Raw genomic sequence first — 17,547 nt, 5'->3', positions numbered from 1 at the left:
AGTCGTAAGATTTAGGAGGTGATACATTTTTTTCAGTTTTTTTGATTTATAAAAAAAACTTTTAAATGGTTTTTTTTTCAAAAAATATACTTCTTTGATATCGCGTTACAGTATATTATACAAAATTTAATTCAAGTCTCATCGTTTTTGGTTCGTAAGATATTTAAGGTTAACCAAAATGTTCACCTTTTTTTTTAAACTGCTATGGTAAGAAAACCAACTACGAAATTGTCCTGAAAGCCCTTTCTGCATCTTACTGCCAAACAAAATTTATTTGTAGTCAATTTTTTTTCTGGTTCTTGAGCTGTGAACGACGAAAAAAACGTCGTGAACGTTAGGATGTACGGACGTACGAACGTACGGACGAAAGAACGTACTAACGAACGTACACACGCACGCACAGACAACTTTTTAAAAACCTTTTATTTCCACTCTAGGCACCTGAAACATCGAGAAATATCAAAATTTTCAATTTGACAAATCGGACCATTACAATAGCTTCAACGTTTCTTCGACACTTTAAATGTAAGAACTTTTAACAAATTTTCCCTCCATAATTGAATTTGTTATCGGATCTTTCAATACAAGAAGCATCAAGTCTGAAAGCGACAAAATAAAGTGTGGTGTACCCCAGGGCTTTGTTCTATCTCCAACACTCTTTCTTATTTTTTGAATAATCTCCTGCCTGCTACTTCTAATCCAACACATTGTTTTGCTAAAGATTGTCCTTTTTTATATTCGTTTTCGGACTCACAACCTACTTCATCGGATATGGAACTGCAGCGACAAAATATGATAAGCTCATTAAATTCCGGCCTAAACAATGAGGAATAAAAAACAGCCTGGAATTTAATGCTTCGAAAGCCCAATATTGTCTTGCATCGTTAGGCGATGAAAGAATTTTAAAGTTCTTAAAACGTCAAGAAATATCAAAAAACTTCAATTTGACAAATCGGACCGATTACAATCACTTCCTGTAGGGAGCTAAAAAGTTAAAGTTCGAATAAAAAAAAGTAATTTTTAGAAAACCTAATGTGATCGATCGATTTTGTAATGAACTAAGGGCATCAAAATTCTGTCGACCAGTGTTATCAATACTTTAAGAACATCGTGTATCGGTATCACTTTAAAAACTTTTAATAGGTGCCGTGAAATAAGGCCAATTTTAAAAAATTGACGTTATATTTCACCGTAACCCTTTCATATGTATCTTACTTGCTAAAAACCTTTAAGCTATCCAAAATCATCCATAGATTTAAATTTCGCGCAGTTCTGTACAATACTCTTAAAAATACAATTTGACACATGTGAGTTAAGGACCCAAGTGAAACAACCTTATCTCAATATCAAACATGGCGACCATAATTTTACAGTTCATACGTCAAATTATGTCAATTAGTTTTTTTTTAAATAATACAAATTAGTGGATATTTAACTTTTCCTTAAACAAGAAACCACTAAAAGCCTAATGGGAACTCTGGAAATAATTCCCTAATTGCAACTAATTTAACGATTACTTTTTTATAATTTCTTTGAACAAAATCTGTTTAATTACCTTCTAATATAATTGGAGATTTTCAGGGGGCGTAATTAAGGTAAGTTCAAACATACCTCTCTCAATTACGCCTTCTCAAACCTCCAATTTATTACAATTTCTTCCTACTACCGTTTTTAACTTTATTTGGTTAAAAAATCAGCTCCTTTTTCTTATGCATGTTACTAAATCAGTCAAGGAACATCTTTCATCATCATCATCATCGAGCAACAGAATCATCAGAGCCATATAATTACCCGATCTCGCATGGTGAAATAACCTTACACAATTAAGCCATAAACTTTAATGACAACGCATGTCCTTAATTGCTTAAAAGCATTAATTTACCTGCAGGCCTTGAACCCAAAAAAAAACACACAAATTAATCACCGATCTCGGATTGAAAAACATTAAAAAACGAAAAATACGAAATACCTCCGCATCACATTCCTTATTGGGGGCTTCTATAAAACGAATCATCGCCAACATCATCGTCGCAGGTCTCAAGTCTCAAGTCTCACAGGTGCCACCATTCTATTCGTTCGTATAGGTATATTTATTTTATAAATCAAAAGCCTTACTTAACATCTTCATCCCATGTTATATGTTTGCTTTGGACCAAAAAATTACCATACTACAAGTTGTATGAAATTGAGAGGACCGGCTATAACTTTTAGCCACTCAATCCATTGACTGGAGCACTGAACATTCTGAGCCGAACTCTCCATCATCAGACACACACTTGAAATTGTTTGAATTGCACTTGAAAACGCTAAACAACCCAATGAAACATCGAACTTCACGATTAATGACCCGACTTGCACCTCGAGATATCAAGATCAAAAAGATAAATATGCAAACACCAAACCCTCAACCAGAGAGTCAATATCTCCAAATCAAGATCAAGAAGTCCCACAAAGCACCAAATAAAGTCCCATTAGAAGGATCTCGCAGGAAGGATCAGGAGGGCAGTCAATTATCCCAATCGGACATGAGAGAATCCTCTGAAAAGTCTTGCCAAAGAATCAATTCATTCGAGGAGGGATCGCGGAGTATCTATTTTAAACAAGATGTAGGTGCCATTCAATTACACCACCAACTAAATCCTACATGAAACATGAAGATTCGATAAAAATTACTTCGGAATCAGATTCTGGTTGTTTTTTCATCGGTCTCTATCCAAGCTCCAAGTTACCAGGTCCTAGCTGAAGAAAAAGATACCTATAAACGTGTATGAACGCAAAAGACGCAGAGGCAGCCAGATGATGATACTGCAGAATTCAAATCCAACACCCATCAAGCCAAGAGTCCGAAGTCAGAGAGTGCCTCTGGAACATCTTGAATGTGGATATTTCATGTTGCGCGATATTCATTTGATTTCGATTTTATTTCAATCGATATTTGTTTTTTCCTTTATAGGCCTTTATAGACCTTTTCTATAGATGGAGGTCTTGAGTCTGAATCTTAACAAATAAGAAAACAAAACTTTAGAGGAAAAACGAGGTGCACTTGCTTGATGCTGATTCTGCTGCTTTTGCTGCTTCTGCTGCTGATGATGATGATGATCAAAGAGAAGTTTCCATTTCCCAAAGTCATCGCGATTAGGCCAACTTGAATCTTGGCTTAATAGCAGCACTTTTCTTTTTGCAGTCATTTGGAATTGGAATGGCGAGTGCGCACGATGAGAAAGATTACCAAAGACAGCAGTGGCTATAGGCTTGGATCGACCCGAGCTCCGATGACGATGAAGACTACGACGGACGCAGTGCACTTGCCTAGAGCTAAAGCTGGAGCATTGAAGCGCAACAGTACGCTCTGAACTGAGAGAGAGAGAAAGAGAGAGACTTGATTTTTAAATTTTGAGTGAACGGACCCCACCATAAGACTTTTTTGTAACTGTGATTTTCTTCCCCATTGGCAATAATATGGATGAAATGATTGGAGCATGCTCTCGCACTCTCTGTTATTTTTAATATATGGGAAATAGATTAGAGTGAACAGTGAATTTAAGTCCAAAAAACAGTGGGGGAAGAAATAAATGTTACTCATAACTTTTTGAAAAATTCTTCTAAATTTTTAACTTAAGGTTCGTCAGAGCCATTTTAATGTAAACTAAATAAAATGCACGACTGGGTCGTACGAACTTGTTCCTGTATGCAAAGAGTCTGTTTACCTATATAAGATTTCAAAATATACTTGTAAAATAAGTTTGTCTTCAAAGATATAAATGCCATTTGATTGGTCAAAAACCCTGTGATTCATCCCAAGACACAACTCATTCTAGGATAACTCATCCCGGAATTGAAAAGTACTTGAAAGCATACTTAACGAAAACAATTGTTTGCTTATTCGACTAGCTCGTTGAAAGCTTTTTCCTTAGAATAGCTTTATTTTAATTTCCTATTAGAAGGACCAGGATGGAAAGAAAATTATCTGAAGATAAGAAAGGGGAAGAACATGTGTGTTTAAATTGTATTGGTTGTGTAGGTGTGCAGGTGTCTAAAACGAATAAAGAATAGTTCATTGGTGTGCTCAGCCATGTTTATGATGATAATGAAGGAACGTTAGTAGGTAGACGGTACTTACTACAATCCAATCACATTCCTTCTTTCTTACAAGTTTTTAGCGCAAACATGGAGTTATTACGTTCAGTTTATTTTTTTTCGTTAAAGTACAAGAAATTGCTATTCATGTGTTGTTTACAGTCAGGCTCTTGTACGTTTTGGATTTTGGTTATGAAGTGACACGTAAGCAATAGTTGTAGAGGTTGTACGTAACACCTGTACAGTACAGGTATCATGTGTAGTATACATACGTTGAAAAAGTGATTCTAATAGAAAATAAATTTTAAACTTTCTTTCTGTTTTCAAAAATTTAAATGCCATTTTATAAATCGAAAAAACCCCCAATTAAATTTTTTTTTCTTTTGAAAATCCTGACAGCGGTTTCTTTTAAATTATTTTCTTATATTTATATTTTTTAATTTTTTTCTAAAAATATTTTTAGTATGCAGTTGTTTAGTGATTGTAAATATACGCTTTACATTCAAATTTCGTAAAAAATATTGACCCGTTTTTGAGATATAGAGATTTGAAAAATAAAAATTCAATATTTTTTTAAAGATCCAAACAATACAAAATTGCATATTTGATAATCAAATATTGTTAAAACAATATAAGAGCTTATTCAGAAAAAAAATTATTGAAATCAGTTCATAAGTTGCTGAGAAAATTAAAAAAGCAAAATAACGATTCTAAGATCGGTACCTTCCCTGGGCAATACAAAAATATGATTTTCTTATTAAAAGAAGCCAAGTTAAGAAATAAAATTTTGGAGAAAATTTAAAATTTTTTGAGAAAATTCGAATTTTGGTTTTTTGACCAAAAAAATTGTATGTGGGACCCACTTTTTTCAACTTCTCTACCATTGTAATATCATGTTTGATTAAAATCTCGAGTTCAAAATTTTGCACGAATGCAAAACTTGCCTATATGTCGCAAGTAAAAACAGTTCAAGGCGTTAGGAAAATAAGAAAGGATTTAAGAGAATCAGTTCTCTTAAAATTTTGAATATTAAAATGGGAAGAAAAAACCGAAAGCATTTCACATTCTTGATGGGCGGCTCATAAAATAATCTCTATTTTTGACAATTCGTACGAAATTCCTGAAGTTGAGGGTGTTAAAGCTGAATTATTTGGGGGGAAGGGGAATGCAATTGACCATTCAAAAGAGCATTGTTACAAAATTGAGACAACATTAAATGAAACATTTAAGAACAATGATTTTATTTATGAATGAAAAATTGGTATTGAATTTCTTTCAATTTAAAGGTTTTTGAACTCTTAAAGATTTTTGTTTTTAGTCACCTATTAGTCTTGTAAAATTAGATAAAAAATGGTCTTGCTTTCTTTTAAAAAATTTGGACAAAACTAAATTTTCGTAGTGGGCTTCATTTATACTTCAATACCGAAAAATAGAGCTATATTACTGTTTTGACTTAATGCACAACACCCCAATATTTTGCAACTTTTTTTCTCCAAATCTATCAACTTTAAGAACGTTTTATAAAAAAAAACAACTCAAGGCCCTTTTACCTTTTAAATTTTTGCTTCAATCTTAAATGAGAGGTCCTTTCAGAAAGTGTTAAGGCGTAGAAATAAAACTATCAAAAAACAAACCTAATTTTCCTGGTTAGAGTAAGCGCAATTTATGTATAGTGTTTTTTCCACTGGTTAAGAGTTCTGGGCGTGTTTTTGTAATTTTATTATGGCAATACTTCATTCAACTCTTTAAAAAATAAGAGTTGATAAATTGTGAATAAGTGATATTCTCTAAGACAGCTTCGTATACGAGTATAATTTACTTGAAATTGAACACCTCCCAAGTGGCCAATGCTCGATTACGAGTATTATGGGAGCCCTCTCAGTACACTGCTGATGGGTAGGCACGCTTCCAACTTTAAGCTCCTGCAAACGAATATTGAAGAAGCTGCATCAATAAAGTAGACATTGTCTCACTTTTTATATTCATGTCCAACACTGTAACAAAGACGAAACTCCACCTTGGAGCCTCTTACATCTATTGTCTCAAAAGCTTCATAGCCAGCTCTAACTGGTTCAACGAGTGAGGCAGATCTTAAGATCCGTGTAGTATCACAACAGACCAAGTATTGGTCTAAGTTGCGTTGGTTTTCCTGTCAACAGCCACCTTAACCTTACCTAAACTCCCAATTGTTTCAATTTTAAGGCCTTGGTGGTCGTTAGCTGGATTGCAAATTCCTATGGTTTCAAAAAACTAAAAGAAATTAAATACACGACTGGATCGCACGAACGCGCACTTGTATCCAAAGTGTCTGTTTTAAAATAGTTCCTTTAATTTGAGATTCAAAACTATACATACATACATACATGGAAAATAAAATTGTTTTTAAAAATGTTATATATGATTTACGTAAGCAAATGTTGACCCGTTTTCGAGGTATCGAGTTTTGAAAAAAAAATTATTGAATTCAGTTCCTGAGCTCCTGAGAAAATATAAAAACAAAATAATGGTTTCACGGAGGGGGGTTACCCTTCTAGAGATACACAAAAATGTATTTTTTTATTGAAAGAAGCCAAGTTGAAAAAAAAGTTTAGAGAAAATTTAATGAAAATCTATTTATTCGTTTTTGAGAAAATTCGATTTGAATTCGATTTTTGACCAAACAATTTGTATGGGGTCTACTGTTGTTTTCAATTTAAAAAAAAAATAATTAAAAAACGCCCATGGAGAACTTTCCTACCAGCTTAATTTTCAAGTTTGAATTCAATCCATCGAATGGTTAAGTTTGTAAGGACGAGAACAGTAAAACTTACAAAAAGTAACTATAAATATTTCACAAGTAAAAAGTCTGATGACGCTAAAAAGTGGGGTCTCTGGTATCCAAATTTGAATCGCAAACACGGTTTTTTATACACTTTTTGAAAGCTATCCACCACATGTTAGTAACATCGATATCTGTAATTAAGTAACTAAAACCTATCATGTGAAGATTACCTTCAATATTAACTGCAATTACCACGTATTCGAAGAAAATTAGGGTGTTGATGGTTCTTTAAATTCTAACGCGTCAGTTTTCACCATCAATGAAGTCATCAAAATACAAATAAACTTCATCACTGAAGAGCATCCATTTATTGTTGTCACAAAGTATAATGCAAATATGTTGTTTTTTGATATGTATTAAATCCAAACTGTCAGCTGTCAAATTGTAAGAATTTTTTCTGTTGGCAACACTGTTTTATTGAGTGGCTCAAAAACAAAATTATGGGACGTCCTTTTTTATCACTTTTAAAACCCCATCTAACATTTATCTTTTACCCATATAACGCCTTGAAAAGCTAAGAAAAAACCCCTTAATTTTATTAAGTGCGAAAAAATCATAACAACCTAACAAATATAACAAAATTTATATGATAGTCTAGGGTTTTCCAATAAATTGTTTAATATTGCATGGATCCACTTTATGACAGCTGTCACTTTGAAGTTGTCATCTATTAGTATTTGTACACTAAAATCTAATCCATTTATAAAAATGGAACAATCAATTCTTGATATTTTTAAAAATACTACAAAAATATTTAAAATTTGACCTTGTTATTTCTCAAAGTGGTTATCAAAGGTTCCTAGATCCTGTAAATTAACAATTGTATTCTCTTTTCTTTCATTGCCCATGAAAGATAAGGTATATACCAATGCTTCACAATCAAGACCTAAAAGATGTAATTCATGAAGTTCTCAAACAAACTGAAAAAAAATTCCATTTGTAAATTGCATTTGTTTAAAAATGTCATATTTTGACAGTTAACTTTTTTTCTAGCTAAACAGTTGACTAAAACCATTATAGTTGGAATTTTCTTCCACTTGACTGTACGCCAAATGTCTATTGTGATCATAAGACCTCAAACAGTTTTACTGCACTAGCCAGGCCAACGTCGAAACACGAAATATCGACGATCCACCTTCCTCACGCTCAAATCGCATCATATGTACCTCAACTCAGTTAGCTAGATAGAAAGATACTCTAACTGATGTCTGCTCCGCTCCGTTCGGTCTTAAATGGCAAAAATTATAAGGTTGATGCTATAGAGCTAGTAGTTCCATTCCATCGTACATGGTTTGGATGCAAGCTACATATACAACATCATAACCCCGGCTCTGGCTCAGGCTCAGGCACAGGCTCAAGCATAAGCACAATCACAGGCAGAGGTTCAGCAAAGACCTCTCGCGCACATCACAGAGCATCAGAAGCAGCAGCAGGCCAGCAGGCAGCAAGCAGCAAGCAGCGCCAAACCTTTCGGGTTTTCTTTTATTTTTTCGTACTAACTTCACTAACTAACTACCACCGTTCGTTGAATCTTTGGTCCAGTTCTGATTCGACTACCGACTCGGAAGGTTGCTCTCTCTCTTTCTTTTTTGTTTTTCTCTACATAAATACGCTTTCGGAAGAGGCAACATCGTTTTTATTTTTCTTTCCGAGATTAAAAATTTCAAATAAAAAAAACTATCTACTAGATACGTATCCAAATGTTGACACACTCTAACCTGTAACTTTACCTTTTATTATATAGTCGACGACGAAGTCGACTACTTCGGAAAATATACGACTCATATAAGACTAAGTGCCAGGGATACACCACCGTCCACCACCGCACCGGGGCTCCGGATCAGTGAAGTAAAATAAGGCGAATAAGAAGAAGAGTGTACCTTGCGCCAAGGTTTCCCTAGAGAGATCGGAATCTCGTTTTCTGCTCCATAGCACATTATTTAACTCACATCACACACAAAAAGAAGATATTTCGTGTTTTGTTTTTAATTTTTTGTTTTCTTAAATTTTTTTTTAAAGTTAGTTAAGTTTGTAGAAGAAGTTTGAAAAGAAAGAAGAGGCTATGAGAAATTCCTCGGTTCCCAAATGAGAACCCATTAAGAAAAAAAAAAAACAAATGGTAATCTATTTGAACCTTAAGGAATTTTTGGGCTACGGTACGGAAACGTGATACGCGGTCGCGCGCTTGCGCACAAAAACAGAAGCTTCAAAGTTGAATTCTTTTTAAGTAGTTGTTGTGTTTTTGTAGAAGGAGTGAACTTGTTAAAAAAAGGGCAAAGAATCCCAAAACGAAATTTGTACAAACCCATCAAAAGCTTCCAAGAAATTCCCTTTTCCATTGTTCTTGACCTGTCATCGAAGTTTTCCTATAAAATAAGTTCGACTTTTAGTTTTTCTCTTCAAAATTAATTGAGAAATTTAAAAGATAAATAATAAATTAAAAAATCAAATAAATAAAAATAAAAATGGAAATTTAAATTTTTAGTGAAAAAGTGTGAAGAAATCGTTGATTTTTTTGAAAAAATGTTTCAACTGACACCGCAACCGACAGTGACAACAAAAACAACAACAAACCTTTCAACTGCAACCGAAATCTCAACGACGACGACGACTTATTCAGGAGCGCCCAAATAATACACAAAATCACCGTCATCTCAGAAATGTTGACTTTTCGTAACCGGCCGATACTTTTCTTACTGTGGATTATGAAAATCAGGTAACTGTTTTAAACCCAACAAAAAAATCAAAACCAAAACCTAACCTAACCAAAAAGAAATAAAACAAAAATTTAAATAAAATAAACAAACACAAAATTAATATATTTAACATAAATTAATACTTAAAGATTTTTATTTATATTTGCTTTAAATTTAAGATAAGCCAAATTTATATTTCTGATTTTTGTTTGGTTAAGTTTTCCTACATGAGGTCTTCCGAATTAATTTGAATTTTATTATGGAACTTGATTCTGATTTGAGCACGTATCATCATTATCTTTCAATTCCAAGTCCAAGTCCAAGTCTCAAGATCTAGACTAATGAGACTCACCTCTCTAGACAGACCATAGAGATCCACTGCCACACCGACAGACGACCGACAGACGACCGACGACGAAGACGAAAACGACGGACGAATTTTAGTTTGGGCGGAGGTTTGGGATTGTTTTAGATTCATTTTTGTTTGTTCTTTCGGTTAAATTTTGGATTTTGATCTTGGATCGTTTATTTTATCAGATGAGGGTAGCAGAGTATTGGAATTAGTCCAAATTTGTGTAGGAAATTTATTGTTTTTAAACACACAAATCGATTCCAAATCGAATCGAATCGAATGGTCTTTTGAATTGAATTGGACAGGGGAGAGCTTATGATCAGATAATATTGGAAGATCAATCCAAATGCCATGTTAGGAAGCTGTTTAGAAGCGGGAGATCTTAATTCGAAGATCATCATCATCATCAACTTTAACATCATTGATGAAAATTGTTATGTGTGAAGCAGTTTATGGTTAATTGAATTGTTTTTTAATGATTTGGATGCCATAATTATTTGCTAATAAATGATTAGCGATTTTTATTTTTTATAATTTCTATTTCTTAATTATAGATTCGGCCGTCGACTGTGGTAGTTTATTTATTTCGTTTGTTGTGTTTTTTTAATTATTTAATGTTTTTAAATTGAATTTGTAATTTGATATTTTTGATATAAAGGAGGTTGCTATAAATAGAGTAACTGGCAACTAAAGAAGAATTAGAATTTCATCAAAACTGTATGAGTCATTTTTGAGAATGATTTCTTTTTCTTATTTTGTTTCTTGTTATCTGTCATCGAAGTTGTGAAGAAGATCTAAAATGACTAAATAAGGAAGGCGTGGTTCTTTTTTTTGAAGACACATCACCTACAATAAAATATATCATCACCGGCTCAGGTGAAGCTATTAAATTATAGATATATTTTTACTTCAAACTGCATACCGACACAGTGTGATATTATAGCACACCTTTGAGCTTTTAACATTTTAATATTTCTCTAAGCCAAAAAAAAACTGAACAAAATATAAAAATAATAAACACTTCTTTACCTCATCTAGACACATTGTTAATGGTCTATTAAAAGTTAATTGCATGTTTATCGTTGGTAAATGTCCAAGTTTATACAATTTAAAAACAGACAAAAATAAAAATATTAATATCTGTTTTGACACTGACGCTGCAGGCAAAAAAGCAGCGAATGTGTGTTTCATTTTATTTGAAATTATAATGTTTTGAATTGGTCATATTTCATTTTTTTCCTTAATTTTTTGTTTATTCATATTTAAATCTTTTGGAATAAAATAAATATAATAAAATAAGTAATAATGTCTGGTCTGGTAGTAGGTACTTAAATCTCTGTAACGCTGTACATTTATTGAATCGTGTTAATTGAGATATATTTAAACGTCAAAATAGGAGGTTTATCTTTCTTGATTAGCACATTGATGGTAATTGAGTTGTAATTTAAGCCAATGCAATTTTCAATATACGTTTTTGTTGGATCTTTTATTGATCTAATGTGGGTTTTTGTTATTAGTTTATGAGTATCTTTGCTAATTTTAATTTTATACGTGCTGTTTTGAATGTTGTATGCTCTTGTAAAAAAACAATAATTTTGAACAACATCTTGGGGGCAGATATTATTGTTTTTGGCTTCGTTATTATTTTAATATAGGTACCCCTTGGTTCCAGGCTTTAAACATGACTGTAGAAAATTCAACTTCTTTATGAATTATCCAGAACTATAAGATACTTTAATAATATTACTGTGATATGAAAAATAAAATAATGACATGTTGGAACCTTAATAACCTAAATTAAGTTTAATTTAATTCCGGAAATAAGATTTTGCTGAGTTTAATTTTTTGAGATGATAAAAGAATACGTTCCATGACTAATATTTGTTTGTTTTTCTTACATATTTGTGATTATTTAAAAGGTTAATTAGTTAATTCTCTAGTTTTATTTTATTTGTAATGACTGTGTCTAAATTGCAGGAAATCGATATTTAGTTGGCATTTGACAGTTCTTTGGTAGAAATGTATTTTAAACATATAGAAAATATATATTCATTTAGATGAAATTGCAATAATATTCCCATTTTTATTTCAAACAGATATTGTTTCATTGAAATTAACAAGTTTTTGCAATTTTTAAATGAAGACATTGATATTTCTGAAACAATATAACTTTTAAGCATACTAAATAATTAATTAAGTGGTGCAACACAACTCTTAACAATTAGTGGGTGCAAATAATGTTGTCAGGAATGGAGGGGACCTACAGTTTAAAGCCGAATCCGAACGGCTAATTTGAGAAAGCACTTTTCATGACAAGAATTACTCTTGGAGAAATTGTCAATTTAAAAAAAGTTAGGTGGCACAGGCAGGGATCGAACCCAAGACCTCTGGCATGACAGTCCAATGCATTTACCATTACCCTACGGGTATTACTTTTAAACACATTCTTCTTCTTTGTTTCCGGCTGTTAGTATCAGCACTTTAACTCCTCCTGGCAACCATTTACTTCCATGTCTCTATTCCTAGCACTGGAACCACTACTCCAAGTTTTGCAACCGAGCTTCCTTAGTGAAAGATGATCTCCATGTTTCTCTTGGTCTTCCAGACCGCCTTTTACCTTGAGGATTCGATTGAAAGCACTGCCTTGCTTTCGCCACTTTCTCTGCGCGATGTCAATATTCACTTTTGTTTGCCACAGTTCATCGTTAGATATGGTTTGTGGCCACCAGATGTTCAGGATGTAACGTAGACAGCGGTTGACAAAAATGTTCAATCTTTTCGAGATGCCAGCAGAGCACTTCCACGTTTCGCAGGCATATAGCAGCAAGGATCTTACGTTGGACTCAAACAACTTTAACTTCGTACGCTTCTTCGCTTTTTTCCTAGAGTTCCACACTTTAGAAAGCATTGCGAATGCTCTACAGGCTTTATTTATTCTATTGGTGACATTCAGGTCCGTTCTACCAGCAAGTGCCAAATAGCTTCCTAGATAGTTAAACTGGGTGAACTCCTCTACTGCCACTTGTCTCATAATAACCTGTTGTTGTTGGTTTCGGCTGATAAGCATTAACTTAGTGTTACTGGCATTAATCCTTAAGCCAGCCACCTCCCCATTTTAAAAATTTCAAACATATTAATTAGTATAAATTCATCATACGATCCATTTGATGACATATTATTTTGGTTGTCTCTCGTATTTTGAAAGAATTAAACTAAATTTGCTTTATTTTATGACTTTTATTAAATTTTGTTAATTTTTGAAATTTATTGAATCATAAAATATAACTGTGAATACCTAAGTGCAAGAAGATAAGAGATGGAAAAATATGGTTTGATTTCATTCATACCATTAAAGAAGGGAAATTTATGAGTTAAATTTATAAATTATTTTTATAAGTAAGTTTTTGATAAACGTCTTTTAAACCTTCTCCGACGGAGCAGAAAAATATTCATCTCTTCTGATCTGGTTATAATTTACAAAGCCTTCATTTGTCCAAAACTTAAATTAAACGCCCATATTTGTTCAGGTGCCCCTAAAACAACTTTAAGTATTTTAGACAGGTTCCAAAAAAAAGCTTTGAAAATGATAAGGGATAACACTATAACCGAAACAATTATGTCACTCGAATACCGTCGCAATGTGTAATGTCTTTCTTTGTTCTGCCCGTGGTTTTATAAACACTGCTCTTGCGAATTAGCCAGTTGCATTCCTTCTTCAAACAATTCAGCCGTAATACTGGCATTTCCAAGAATGATCATCAGTTTGCCCTTGAGCTTGATTTCGGGCATACTGTCAAGTATAGAGTTAATTAGGCCAACTCTGATATTTAGAAATTTAAGACCAATGCGGTATCTGCTCTTGAATCCTTACCTATCTTCTTAAAGCTCGCACTCTTTTTGAATATAAACATATAAAGGGTACTAATAACTTCTTGAGTGCTTGTAAATTATAAAAAAAGACACTTCCTATAGTACTCCACAGAGGTACCTTTCACTACTAATATGCCTTAGAAAATATGCTTTCACTTCTTCAGATATTATAATGTTTTAATTATTCGAAAATATATTTTGAAAAGTTGTAATTTTATCAAACATATTGAAATTAAATATATTTTAAACTATCTTTGAATATACAAAATTTACAAACAAACACGTTAAACAAATAAAAAGTCAAGGTATAAGATTGAAGAAGGTAAGGGGGAGAACTTTTAAGCCATAGATCTAGATTAGACAGGTATTTTAATTTCCTTTTATCTTAGGACTTATAATATAAATGAGTTTTGTTTTCTTTTATTCTGTTGCTTTTTTTCAATTTCTCTTTAAAATAAATTTTGTTTGTCTACTTTGTTCAAAATTGCTTTATTTTAATCTTCTCTGTCAATAATTTATAAAAACTTTAAACCTTCTGTCTTAGAACGAAATTAATTTTGAAATTTTATTTTTCAATACAAAGTGTCACGTAAAATAATAAAATTTAAATTGCATTCAAAGTAATTGCACTTTCAGAAAAATCCTTTCTATCGGTATTTTTTCCAACGACAGTGAAAATTTTGAGAGTTAATCCTTTTAAACAGATCTTATTCTTATATTCCTGGTAGATTAAAAACGTTATTCCGGAATATATTTATTTCTCTGAAAACTTATATAAATTAAAAGGTTTACAATAATAAAAATTTCAATTTAAGTTTTTTTTTGAAAATGAATCTTTATTAATGTAAAGTAGATGTAGGATCTGGAATAATTGTTTTTGCCACATAGAATAGAATAGAATTGCTTTAAATCTGGAATATTCTAATATATTTTATATTAATTTATTATTAATTATGATTTCTGCAAGGGTTTTTCAAATTTGTTTCCTTAATTTTTTATCAGATTTAAATTTACTCTACGAAATTACATCTCAGGCATAATGTGGTTAAATTTTTTAAAATTGCGAATTAAAAACACTTTGCAATTATTGATTTGTCAAAAAAGGAAGATTTATGATATAGACAGTCTTTGTGAATAAGGCGGTAATGTATGAATATCTTTAAACCACGGTAAGGTTCGTAGACAAAAACGCAAAACTCTTTTCTGAATGGCTTCAAATCTTATGATTTGTGACGTGTACGGTGTAGTAAGATGACCATACTGTACAAGAATATTCCAGGACCGATCTCAAAAATGAAACAAAAAGTAATTTTAAAACATATTGACCACAGAAATCAATAAAACCCAGAACTCTATTTGCCTTTTTAACTATGAAGTTAATATGTTCATTGAATTTTTAGATTCTAAGACAACACCCAAGTCAGAAAAAACATATAATCTACTTAAAGGACAAGAATCAAACATGCAACTAACAACGATTGCAACTTTTTTGCGTGTAAAACTCATAGATTACTATTGCACGATTATTATTGCACCATTCCCTGAATAATATTAAGTCTTCTTGCAAGAGAGTCAGATGTAGAGTTATATTCCTTAAAATTTGTATGATCTAAACCAAGTCATTTATAAATAAAACAAATAGAATAGGACCGAGGTGACTACCCTGGGGGACACCAGAATTCACAATAAATGAACTTGAACACTCTTACGAAATTAAGCACTATAACGTCTATCTTGCAAATATAAGGAGATCCAGTTTATGAAAGAGTTTTAAAAGTAATGTTTTATGACACAATTTGTCACAGGCTTAATGAAATCAGTAAAGTAAAGTCTTTCCTAAAAAGTAAAAAGTTTTATTATTTTTGAAAATACTTGTTCTTTTTATTTCACGAAATAATACAATTTGGAGATTATATTTAGAGTTTTTAAAAAAGGTTTTTAGTATCAAAGGGTTTGGATTTTTAAGGTTAAAGAGTTTAATCATCTTATTTTCAAAAATGTCTGTTTTCGTATATTCTTTTTAATCCATTCTTCAATTTGACAATACATAACAAACAAATGTTTCTCTTGAAAAGCTGTTGTAAATAAAACAAAGAAATTAAAATTAAGGATCAATGAGAAGTGAAAATAAGAATAAAATTCGAAAAGATTTTTTGACTAACAAAAAGTACCATCAAATTTGTGTTGTCTAAAATTATAAATAAACTACAATTCAAAAGCGAAAGGCGGCGTTCATCGAGTGTCGAATAGTTTCATTGATGAATTTCTCTCTGACACTATTTGCTGGAAACAACAAATTTTTAGAATTTGTTAAGGAAGATTTCCATACCATACCATGATTGATATTGCTTTACCAATTTTTTCAATGTGTACTTGATCTTAATAAAAGCAATTTAAGACTAACTTTGCAACTTTTCAAGAATAAATTTGAATTTCAAATTGTTGAAACACTTTTACTTTTTGCTTTTCAAATAAAGTCTGACAATTGTAAAGTTAAAAGTATTGTCACTTTTTGCAAATTTTGTTAAACACTTTGCATCTGTTCTTTGCAGGATATCAAATTAAATTAACTTGAACTTTTAAGTTTTTTTGTAACTAAATAAAGGACACATACCAATTTATAAGAGTTTTTACTGCAACATTTTTCCATAGCCCGCCAATCTAGCTGAGCTAACGCCAATTGTACCTTATTTTCACTTCGTCACAAAACAATCCACAATTGTTAATCAAGCTAAAAGTTAATGGTTCTTAAAGGGTTAAAGGTTAAAATACTGTTGGGTTATAATATTGTTTTTATTTATTCTGTTTATATATATTTGATTTTAAATTTACAGCGTTTTGAAATACGGAATATAAAACGGTTTTATTATTTCGACCCGTTTCGAATCCAAACGTTTTTTGAAGTAAGGTCAAATTGCAATTTTTAACAATTCTAATCATAAACAAAATTCCACCGCCCGTAAGCAGCCGCCGCCGGTAAAACTGTGTGTTTTCAAATTATGATAAATATTCACTTACTGTCAAAATTATCTTCATCGTTAATCAAACAAAAATTAAAGTCTAGCATTCATTGCGTCTGCACGTCTTCGAAAAAATATATTTTTAGTGCTTTTGAAAAAATTATTTATTGTTTTATTTGCGAACTAAATTTATGTATATAATATTCTCTTTATCCTTGTGATTGCAAAAAACAATCTTTTTCTTAATTTGCTCAAACGATCCAATCATCTCATCATGAAATATAAAATGTATTATTAGAAAATAATTATTTCCTAAAAAAATTTGTATAATGATAAGATTTAGCGACAGCTTTGACTGATGTTTGGTTAGAAAAAGGAAATAAATTTAATTCATACAGCAAAAACCAATACTCAAAATTTTTGACAACCAATCATTAAGGGTTTAGCATTTTAATAAAGTGTTTTTCAATTGGCGCGGGTAGATTTTGTCGTCCCGTGGCGGCATTTTGTTTTGGTGACATCTGTCAAATCTTTTGTTTATTGTTAAGTTGTTAATGCGAAATCATCATGACAAGTTACGCGATTCAACAGCACGTTCAAATGATAAAACTTTCTTATCACAAAGAGTGTTCGTTAACGCCAACGTTGCGAGCATTGCACTTATTTTACGGTAGACGTGGTGCCCCTTCACAGTCGGCTCTTTAACCTTTTTGATCAAATTTGAGACGTCCGGTTCAGTAAACAATCAGCCAACACCCGTTGGTTCAATTA

General features: G+C 31.9%; 2 protein-coding genes across 2 annotated transcripts in view; both read left to right on the top strand.

Annotated features, from left to right (window-relative positions):
• Positions 1 to 17,547, top strand: part of LOC129951235 (succinate dehydrogenase assembly factor 3, mitochondrial) — a 451,002-nt gene that overhangs the window by 311,028 nt on the left and 122,427 nt on the right. The gene's annotated exons all lie outside the window — the stretch shown is intronic.
• Positions 8,160 to 17,547, top strand: part of LOC129951231 (protein Wnt-2) — a 35,687-nt gene continuing 26,299 nt past the window's right edge. The window contains exon 1 of the mRNA XM_056063302.1: positions 8,160 to 9,614. Coding sequence (XP_055919277.1) covers positions 9,559 to 9,614 — 56 coding nt within the window. The 5' untranslated portion in view covers positions 8,160 to 9,558. The remainder of the gene's footprint in view (positions 9,615 to 17,547) is intronic.

Source organism: Eupeodes corollae, chromosome 3, assembly GCF_945859685.1.
Source record: "Eupeodes corollae chromosome 3, idEupCoro1.1, whole genome shotgun sequence".
Lineage (NCBI taxonomy): Eukaryota > Metazoa > Arthropoda > Insecta > Diptera > Syrphidae > Eupeodes > Eupeodes corollae.
This window is presented reverse-complemented; position numbering and strand designations above follow the sequence as displayed.